The sequence below is a fragment of the Magnolia sinica genome, chromosome 2 (genome assembly GCF_029962835.1).
Source record: "Magnolia sinica isolate HGM2019 chromosome 2, MsV1, whole genome shotgun sequence".
NCBI classification, from domain to species: domain Eukaryota; kingdom Viridiplantae; phylum Streptophyta; class Magnoliopsida; order Magnoliales; family Magnoliaceae; genus Magnolia; species Magnolia sinica.
This window is the reverse complement of record NC_080574.1, coordinates 26,153,720-26,164,581: the sequence shown is the minus strand read 5'-3', so window position 1 is coordinate 26,164,581 and position 10,862 is coordinate 26,153,720. Positions and strand designations below refer to the sequence as shown.

Here is a 10,862-nt window from a genome sequence, read left to right as displayed (position 1 = left end):
ACTTGAATCCTAAATGGAGCTGACTTTTGATCTCTTAGCCAAATAATGGGTAACATTTTTTGTTCGGGTGGATTTCACATAAAGATCATAGTGGGGCTCACTTGAGTGGCCGGCCCCTTTGCTTGCCGTACAGGCCCGGCAGATCGGAGCTACCATTTTTGACTTGTCCGACTCGATGTGAGCCGAGTGGGTGACTTGATCATAATCGAGTTGACTTTGTCCAATCTAAACTTAAATTGAGCTGAGTTCAAGTCATACTGTAACTCATCTTGACTCGACCTGAAATCCAACAAGGTACTCACTCAACTTGATCCAAAATTCAACTCTTACATAAAGGGAAAAGGTACTATGCGCTCCACCTCACCGGTCCGTCCCATAAGGTCAAGCTGTGTGGGCCCAACCGTGATGTGTTTTGAACATCTAACCCATCAGTCAGATGTACCATTCCATCTGGGCCTAGATCTCAAAAATCAAGTCAATCCGTAACTTGTGTGGGCCACACCACATACAGAAGTGGAGAGGGGCCGTGCACCATTAAAACATTCATAATCAGTTTTTTGGGCCCACCGAGATGTGGTTTGCAAATCCAGCCCATCCATTATGTGTGTCACACTTTTATGAGGGTTTAGACCAAGTTTCATCAGCATTCAAAACTCAGGTAGCCCCACCAAGTGCTTTTATATGTTTTAACGGTGTTTCACATGATTTTAGATGGTATGGCTCACTTAAGTTCCATATACAGATGATTTTTGGGATATCCCATAATTTAGAGGGTACCCATCAAATGCATGATGTTGATGGCCGACACGCATCACGATGGGGCCCACATAGCTTGACCTCATGGAGCTAATCGTGAGGTGGAGCGCATAGTACCTTTTCCCATGTTAAAAAACCTCGTACATGACATTTCATATATATAAGACTTTGTATAGCTGATGAAAGGCTGCAATTCTAAGTAAGTGAGTTTGGGCTATGAGCTGTGATTTCTGCTTCAACCAACCTGACTCGACTTGACTCGGAACTTGCGACCAAGTCGGGCTTAGTCGGAATTAGTCCAGGTTAATCCCGAACTTGGATCGAGTCATTCATGTTGGACTCGGTACTGGGTCAGGCCAAGTTTGGATTTGGCCTATTTCAAAACTGGATTGAGCCGGGTCAGCCGTAACCCAGTCCAACTGGACTCGATGCCAGCTCTAGTCGGTGTAGGTACTCTAATCATAATTAGGTAGCTGATTGAAAACCTTTCTTGAAGAACGTACCGAAATGTAAATTATATTAATTAGGTGTTTTCTGTAAAATTCCTAAAACGGAATGGTAAAAACCCCACTTCTCTTAAGTGAAAAAGGCCAAAAAAAAAATTTTAAAAAAAAAAAAAAATCCAGAAAAATCAGGAGCATTGAAAGCTCCATACCGTTGAAAAAGAGCCATTACTACGCGCCTCCATTGCTGTTTGATGCCTCTTCAGATCTCTCTTTCTGCTTCAAAAATCTGCAGTCCAACAAAGCCATGCAAATTCCTGTTTGGGTCCTTTTCAGAATCCCATCTTTGCTCCTCTCCCGCCGGAAAATCACCTGATTCCGGCCGTTCTCCGGCGAAACCGGTCGGACAATTCTTGGGTCATCTCCTTTTCCTTTTCGGCCTGTTCTCAAATGGGTAATCATCTGATCTGCATGCCGAAGAAGGACGGTCGCGATGTCGGATCACGGAGCAAGCGGGGCGGGCGGTCGCAGCGGAAGATGGCGGCGGAAGAGGAGCTCTTGCACCGGCAGGCGCTGGCGATGGCGATTCACCAGCACCAGCTGTCGCAACGGTTTGACGGGTCAATGTCGCGGCGGATTGGGTCAACAAGCTCTCGGAGGCAGGCGCTCTCCGATTCGTTCTTGAACGGGAAGCAGGTCTGCTCCAATTCCGCTTTGAATATATTCTGATTTTCTTCAGTTTATCTTTTGAATGATGAGAGATGTGGTTTTTCAATCTGCTTGACAAAAGCAAATGCTCAAATTACCAAAGTACTCCTGAACAAGAGATTTGCGGCAGAACACTGTCGATAGCTCTTGGTTCTCTTAGTCATCGATGGAGTTCGATTTGTAGTGCTCCAAGAAGAGAATTTGGAGAAAGATTGATGGGTCGATCGGCTTCTCTGATGTCGTGCATCTTTGAAATGCCCGTCGTCTCCTCTCTAAAGTATGGAATTTCAGTATTGGAGTATTCATCACTGCTATAATCAGCCGGTATGGCTTATCATCTGTATCGGTGTGAATTTTCCTGATTTAGAGCTGCATAGGCGGTGTGTGTCGGACAAGATTTAGAACTGGTTTGATCCTCTCACAAGAAAAGAAGAAGAAGAAGAAGAAGAAGAAGAAAAAAATGAATTGGGGAACTGTATAGTTCTATTTTATAGGTGAAGAAAACCATGGGATAAAGAGGAGAATTACACATCTCAGATTTAAAAAACTTTTGATTCACAAGAGTTTCATAACACTGGTAGGAAAACCACATTTGAAGATGTATGACTAGCACTCAATTCTATCCATTGAAATCAAACAGACCCATGAGAGGACCTATCTCAGACTGGAAAGCAGCATTCCATACAAGGTCCCGAGAAGCTGGTGGCAGTGGCCAGGAGGGGCGTGGGTGCAACAGTTGGGAATACTAATAGAAAATAGAAATTGGTTGCTCTAAGACCTCAACATCTAGAAATTGCATGTTTCTGAAGTGAGTGATAGGGAAAACTCATGTAAGTGACTACACCCACTAGCAGGTGAATGGTTATGGAGTTGTGGTTGTGCCCCAAGAAAGGTCATGGCATGTCTCTCCTCCTAAAAACCACTTGAAACATCCCTGTCAAACCCAACATGATACTTACAGAGAAGCTGATCTAGTGTTACAATGCCCAGTCCCATAAATGCATTTCAAAATTCCAGCAAAATATGGCATTGTAGCAACAAACAGATAAGTGTTTTCCAACTGGCAGCTAGTGCAAGTCATGGGGAGTTTATATGGTAAGCAATGTATGACTCTTGATAGGCAGGCATTCTGGCATCCATTAACTCAAACAGACTTAAACTGCGGAACCCACCATTACTACGTCGCAGTCCAAAATTAGATTGTTTGAACAATCCCAACCTCTGCTTCATTTACACTTGTTTGTTGAACTAGGACCATTGGACATTTTTCATTTTTAACTATCCTATAAACATCCACCAATCGGATAGTCTAATAATCAAATTAGTGAAAATTTTGTCCATGATACATCTAAACTGGGAACCGCAATCTGGAGAGTTTAATTTGATTTGTATGCCGCGTATGCAATTTCTAATTGCCTCTGCATCATCCATCACACTCTACCGGAGTATCAAAGTTTTCCGCGCAAATACACTATTCCACGTACACAATCTAGCAGCTGCATCTGCTCTGCCCAACATCTAAAATCAAATCCTTTTGTATTTGCATCAACCCCATTCTAAACCGATACCAATAAAGAAAAAAACAGAATCAAAATTTATCCTCGCACTTGAAAGATGCATCTTCCCCCTTCCACGATGCATAGGAGACTGAAATTACATCAACAAGACCCTTCCAAAGTCTCCCATGGAGTAGAAATCACTGACATGTTCCTTACAAAGTAATTCTAGTAGAGGGGCTTATAGAACTTTTGACAAAGATAATGCAATACAAAGGATCTGCCCTGAATGGTACATGAGCAGGCATTCTGAACTGGAAAAGCATGCATTTGCAAGTTTACGCACATCACACATCACAAGAAATTGGCTTGCTAAATGAGATGTATCTTTATCAAACACTTCAAAATGCCCCCATTTCTTTCATTTTATTCTCTGCAGTGTTTTTTACAGGTCTGGCATTTGTTTAAGCTTACATGTTTCATTGTCATAGATGTATATGCCACAGTTGCTACATATTTTTTGGAATGTGGATACTTGATATTAGAGCAGCATTGGACCCTCCTTATTGAAAGAAGAATTCTACCATTATATCTCTCTTCCCATAAACCAAGAGAGAACATGGGTGGAGGTAGTAAGAGAAGACTTGATAACTGAATTTATGGCCCTTTATGGAGTGGAATGACAGAGATTCATGTAGCGAACCCAGTTAGCTGGGATAAGGCTTAGATGATGATGATGATGATGATGATGTCTCCCGTCCCATAATGGCAGAGTCACGAGCCAGGGAAGGTGTCTGAAGATCGGCAATCGTGTAGCCAACCCAGTTAGCTGGGATAAGGCTTAGATGATGATGATGATGTCTCTCTTCCCATAATGGCAGATTCATGAGCCAGGGAAGGTGTATGAAGATCGGGAATTACCTTTGGAGATTGACTTCCCTATTGTAGTTCTCTTTTGACTTCCACATCTACAATTTTTATCCTTTCATCAATAATGTTTCCACCATTTATTGTTAAAAAAATGAAATCCAGCATCATGAGTAGACAAAAACAGCCTAGAGCACTCACCTCTAGTGTCAAGCTACATGAAATGCAATGAATTGTAGCTGATGGCTACAACCCAACAGGACTGTCCTATGTAGGAGCGCAACTCAGGCAGGTTGGATCGGGTTGAACCTGAACCTGACCTGACCTGACTTGAATTCCAACTCAATGTGCCCAACACGAACCAAACCTGAATTCCTCTGCACTCAGCCCTAAACTGAACCAACCCGACCTGACCCGACCCAAATGCATGTGATTAGTCCCAACCCGACCTAACCTGACCCGAATTCTCTCAACCAGAACCCAACCTGATTTCAAATCGGTTGGAGTTTTCTAACCCTAAGTTAACCCAAGGACTTTGACAACCCAATGCAACCCGACCTGAAGCTGGGTTGGGTCAGTCAGGTTCAGTTCAACCTGAACCCAAGTTGCAGCCCTAGTCCGACGTCTGTCTTCATGTATGCCAGAAGTTGTCAGGCTCTTAAGTGTTCCATAATTGTAGTAAGGCCACAGGTTCGAGGTGCAGTGATGTTATTAAAATTACAATATCAGATGCCAAAATGGCAATTGATAAACATATTTTCTAAATCCTGAATCTCTATTTTCTACAGACTGCGGAATCTATTGAGAACATTGAAACGAAGAAATTCGTTCTTATTCATGGACAAGGGTTCGGAGCATGGTGTTGGTACAAGTCAATTTCTCTGTTGGAGGAAGCAGGACTGCTTCCAACTGCTTTAGATCTCACAGGATCTGGGATCGACCAGACAGATACCAACAGTATTTCAACATTGGCAGAGTATGCAAAACCCCTGATTGACTATCTACACAACCTTTCTGAGAATGAAAAGGTAAAAAGAACTCGGACAAATAGCTAATGTTTCCATGCCAGTGGCATTTTAATGGTTATTGATTTCAGAGAATATCATGACCCATGTTGCTGTGCAGGTAATTTTGGTTGGTCACAGTTGCGGAGGGGCAAGCATATCTTATGCTCTGGAATGTTGCCCTAAGAAGATTTCTAAAGCAGTCTTCGTAAGTGCTACAATGGTATCAGATGGGCAAAGGCCCTTTGATGTCTTTGCAGAGGAGGTATGTATGCATAAATTTCATAAATATTGCAGGAATGCAACTCTGATGCAGAACTGTTTGTGTTGGACTTGGATACAGTGTCAAACACAGGGACTCTTAGATACCTGACATGCTAGCACATCTGTACAGTTACATGATAGTGTTGGTAAATACTACATAGGACAATTTTGCTTGATAGATAAAAATAAATCAATACAGAAAAACTGTATAGACAGTGTATAAATAAGAGAAATGCTCAAATGATTTCAAAGCACTTTAAGTTACAGTACTCCTAGTTGCATTGGAAGACATAGCCAGTCCAATCAATTGGTCTAGATTGTTCATTAGGTCCAATGCACATTTCATGGGCCAGCATGCAAATGTCACACAAATCTGACACTAATGACCATTTGATGAATGTCCTTTGAATCAGCAATTTGATTCATCTTTTTGTTAAAGAGCATCATGGATTGCTTGTAATTCTAAAGAATCACTTTTATTAGGCAATTGCAACCATCCATCCATGCATAAATTTCATAAATATTGCAGGAATGCAACTCTGATGCAGAACTGTTTGTGTTGGACTTGGATACAGTGTCAAACACAGGGACTCTTAGATACCTGACATGCTAGCACATCTGTACAGTTATATGATAGTGTTGGTAAATACTACATAGGACAATTTTGCTTGATAGATAAAAATAAATCAATACAGAAAAACTGTATAGACAGTGTATAAATAAGAGAAATGCTCAAATGATTTCAAAGCACTTTAAGTTACAGTACTCCTAGTTGCATTGGAAGACATAGCCAGTCCGATCAATTGGTCTAGATTGTTCATTAGGTCCAATGCACATTTCATGGGCCAGCTTGCAAATGTCGCACAAATCTGACACTAATGACCATTTGAGAATGTCCTTTAAATCAGCAATTTGATTCATCTTTTTGTTAAAGAGCATCATGGATTGCTTGTAATTCTAAAGAATCACTTTTATTAGGCAATTGCAACCATCCATCCATGGCTTGGAAAGAGGACAACTATAGAAAATAAGGCCAAATCAAGGATGGATTGGATCATCCAATCAGTGGGATTTTGCATGTGGCCCATGAAATGTGTTCTGGACTTGATGGACAATTCAGATTGATCAGTTGGAGTGTCCAAGTTAACCAATGCAACTAGGAGCACTATAACTTATAGTGCTCTGAGAGCACTAGAGCATCTCTCTATAAATAATGCTTTAAGAAAAAAAATTTAAATTAAACAAATTTTAAAAAAAATTATTAAAAAAAAAAAAAAAACATGAAAGAAGAAAAACTAAGGTCTTTTTTGCTGATAGTCATGTAGGCACGTGTCCAAGGCGAATCTGGTGCCACAATTCTTCAAAATGCATCGCAGGCCATGCAATAGTTACACTCCATTTTGTTATTAAAAAAATTTGCCATGCCCAGTTAGATGAGTGTTTTGAACACATCAATGCAGCTATTAGAAGAAACCCTTTGTTGATATGTATATTTTTTATTTTTCATTATTGCCTGGAACCATATCCTATTTATCTGGATGTCTTTCTACATTTTATGCTTTTATGAACTGAGGAGTTACTTGATTCTACGGCTGACTATGACAATCTACACACATGCACAGAAACACTGTACATGTTGCCTGTATGTACCTCAATCCAAATTTCCCAACAAGTGGGCCCACTGGGGATGGGTCATGGGCCAAAGATCACAAACAAATGTTGATGAATCAGTGGTTAGGATTCTCCAATCAATCTGATTTTGGGGGCTTTGCCTAATCTTTAGTGGAACCAAACAGTTTGTTTTGGATTTAGGTGCATGTACGCAATGCATACTAACACTGTGCATGCATATGGATCATAGTACTCTCTGCCAGCACATCAAATGACTCCTCTTTCTGTAAAAAACACCCGTGGACATGACCATATAACTGTACAGGCTTGTCACAGGCTGGGTTCTCATGGATATCATTGTCTAAGACATATAGTCCATGTCTGACACTGACATATGCATCCATGTCTAACTTATTGGGCCGCATGCAACAGTACGCCACATCTTTTAGTTGACAACCATCCTTTCTTTGACATCCATTCTTCCCCAATCAGCCTTTCTGACAACTTGATCAATATTTGCAGCTTGCATCTGCCGAAATGTTTATGCAGGAGTCACAATTTCTAATGTATGGTAATGGTAAAGACAAGCCTCCTACCGGTCTCATGCTTGACAAACAGCAGATCAAGGGCCTGTATTTCAACCAGACTCCTCCGAAGGTATGATATTACTCAACCCACTCTTTATAGATATCCTGTTTTTGGTAATGGTCATCGAAATGATCAATGCAAACTTATTTTTTCTTTTTGTTCTGATTTAGATGTTTGAAAAGTATAGGATATTTATCAATAAAATCTTGAATGAACATGCTTAGAATATTGCAACTCCAGATTTGATGAACAAATAACACGCTTAAGACGCTTTAGCCAGCCATACGACAAGGACTGGGGATTCGGTAATTGTAAAGGCTACAGTATTACTGTTATGTTACGGGGCATAACAGCTGTCATGGCCCTGTGATGGTCGAATTACTTTTCAAGGAAAAAAGTATTGGACCCATATAAGCTTGTTGCGGGCCCATATCTGAATTTCTTCAGGGCAGTGTCGCTGCACCAGCTCTCTCCTCACCTCCAAGGGAGAGAGAAGACAGAAAATTCATCCTTTGACACAGAGAGCTCAGCTCCCCTCCTACGAAAAGGAAGAATCATTATGATATCTATAAAGCGACCCAACTACCCCTCTCAATGAAATGGCCTCACTGCACCCGCTCAATGTTTTAAATAGCCCTGAGAGACCTCCCCCATGCCAACAAGCAACTGCTGGCATCAAAGCTAGCAAGCAGACCTACGGACTTGTTAGGGCCACTTATATTCCAGTAAGGATTCTCATGGGCCCCTTCGAACCTTAGTAAATAAAGGGGGCGCTTTGATTGTATAGTCGTAAGCGTTTTAAAGCAAGCTTCAAAGGCGTCCCAATATGTACTGTGTGCACCCCCAGCTTTCTCTGGTGCGCTCATACGGCCTCGAATCCGTCCCCAACAGCCACATATTTGCCCTTTACGGGTCTGTAACAGCCATTACAGGCCTGTTACATGTGTTTTTTTAAAAAAAATCTGATCGTGCAATACAACCCTGTATTGCCTAGCAGGTCCCACTGTTACCGTTATGGGCTTTACATACTGTTTTTGAATAACTTGGACAACGAACACGTTGTTTTTAATAAATGGTCTGAGATGGTTATATTGGAAAACTTGCCGTATCTGTTTGTTTGTCTGTATTTTATTTTTATTTTTTTGAAAGATCTTAACCGCATTATTACATATTACATGGAGGTGCTTTTTGAGGGACGAAATTACAGAACTGCCCTCATTTAACTTTTTCCTTTAAAAAGTAGTGAAACTCAAGACTTGTGGGGCCCACATGGTATGTGTATAACATCCAACCTGTTAAATGTATCACCATACCATGCGATAATATGAACAAAACATCAGGTCAATCAGATCATCAGATGGGGCTATACACTTGAATTGGGATATTGTGAATGGTGTACATTATTTTTTATAGATTGGCCCACCTTTTGACTGAATCTGTCATGTTTTTTGGTTTGTCTAATGATAATTTTGGTATGCATCAATAATAATGTTGGTGTGCATCTATTGGACGGGTTGGATGTAAGATACATGCCACGTGGGCCTCATAACTTTTGATTTTCCATTTTGTTGTAAAGAAAAATTGAAGGAGAGCAATAGTGTAATTTCTTCTCTTAAAAAGCATTGGTGGGGAATATCAGTTACTGGAGGCACCATTTGGTAAAATCCAATTCCTTGAGGAATTTCACAGTAAAAAATCCCTCTTCTTCTTCTTTGTAAAATCCAATTCCTTGAGGAATTTCACGGTAAAAATCCCTCTTCTTCTTCTTTTACCTTGTATTTTGGTAATTCTTATTACATGATTTTAATGTATCCACAATGACACATTCTTGGTTATCATCGTATGACAATAGGCACATGTTAGCCTGTTGGACACTGGGTGATGACAACACTTCTGTGTCTGCATAACATCACCTTTCGTCATTCAATATACATCTGCAATTTGAAAACCTTTGTGAAATTTGCAACGGATCCTATTTAAGAAAATTAAAAGATATAAAAAAAACAGAGAGAGAGAGAGAGAGAGAGAGAGAGAGAGAGAGAGAGAGTACATGTGAAAATGTGATAGTTCAGAGAACTGAAGCATCCATGTTACATTGGTGATATCAGGATATTGCGCTGGCCACAGTTTCCATGAGACCGTTCCCTCTGGGACCCATCATGGAGAAGCTGTCACTGTCACCAGAAAATTACGGCACTGCAAGGCGCTTCTTTATCCAGACGCTTGATGACCATGCGCTCTCTCCGGATGTCCAAGAAAAGCTTGTCAGGGAGAACCCACCCCAGGGAGTGTACAAAATCAAAGGAAGTGATCACTGCCCCTTCTTCTCGAAACCACAGTCGCTACACAAGATTTTGCTTGAAATTGCCCAGCTGCCATAGTGGTGATCATCGGAAAACGCCATTTGGGGTCTCTTCAAATGCAAGGCTGGAGTCTGTATAGACATGGGGGTGGCAAAGGCCTGCATTTGCTACTGTGAGTTATTATTCTAGGTAGGGTGATTGAGAGGCATTCACCATTTATTTTATGCATTGAAGGAATAACATACATGGAAATATGAGGGGTGGGGAAAAAAAAGATTTTGAATTTTAGTGTTTTCATTTTATCTAATGCAGTATCTCAAAATTCAGGGGTATTTTGGTCATCGACTGTGTTAGCATCATCCTAGCATTTCTTCTCCTCTTATGAACAATGTACGTTGCCAGGCAGTTTCATTAAAATGTCTGGACAAATGCCTGAATATAGAGTACATTCAGAGTTTATTATTATTATTTTTTAATTATTTCCTTTATTTTATTATTGGAATTTTAATGGAAAAATTCCTTGTTAATTCGGATTTTACAAAATACTACCTCCGTTAATGAGGATTTTACCAAATACTTACTCCACGATTGGAAATTCACTTGTAGCCCATCCAGTGATTTCATAGGCCTAATTTTTTGTTTGCATGATCACTATGTTCGGGTGCATATGTTGGGTGGGTTGGATGTCATACACAGGCTATGTGGGCCCTACAATTCTCACTTTATTGCCTTTTAAATAAATAACTAATTAAGGACATTTTGGTAATTTCCCTTAGTGAAAATTGGAATTTCTTAAGAAATTATGGTAAAAATCCCTTTATT

General features: G+C 40.5%; 1 protein-coding gene across 1 annotated transcript; it reads left to right on the top strand.

Moving 5' to 3' along the window:
* The first annotated feature begins 1,377 nt into the window (after positions 1–1,377).
* LOC131236749 (putative methylesterase 14, chloroplastic) lies at positions 1,378–10,533 on the top strand. Its single transcript, XM_058234153.1, has 5 exons — positions 1,378–1,895; positions 5,059–5,298; positions 5,396–5,539; positions 7,672–7,806; positions 9,846–10,533. Exons 1-5 carry the CDS (start codon positions 1,650–1,652, stop codon positions 10,116–10,118), a joined length of 1,038 nt encoding a protein of 345 aa, XP_058090136.1. The 5' UTR covers positions 1,378–1,649; the 3' UTR covers positions 10,119–10,533.
* Positions 10,534–10,862: the final 329 nt, after the last annotated feature.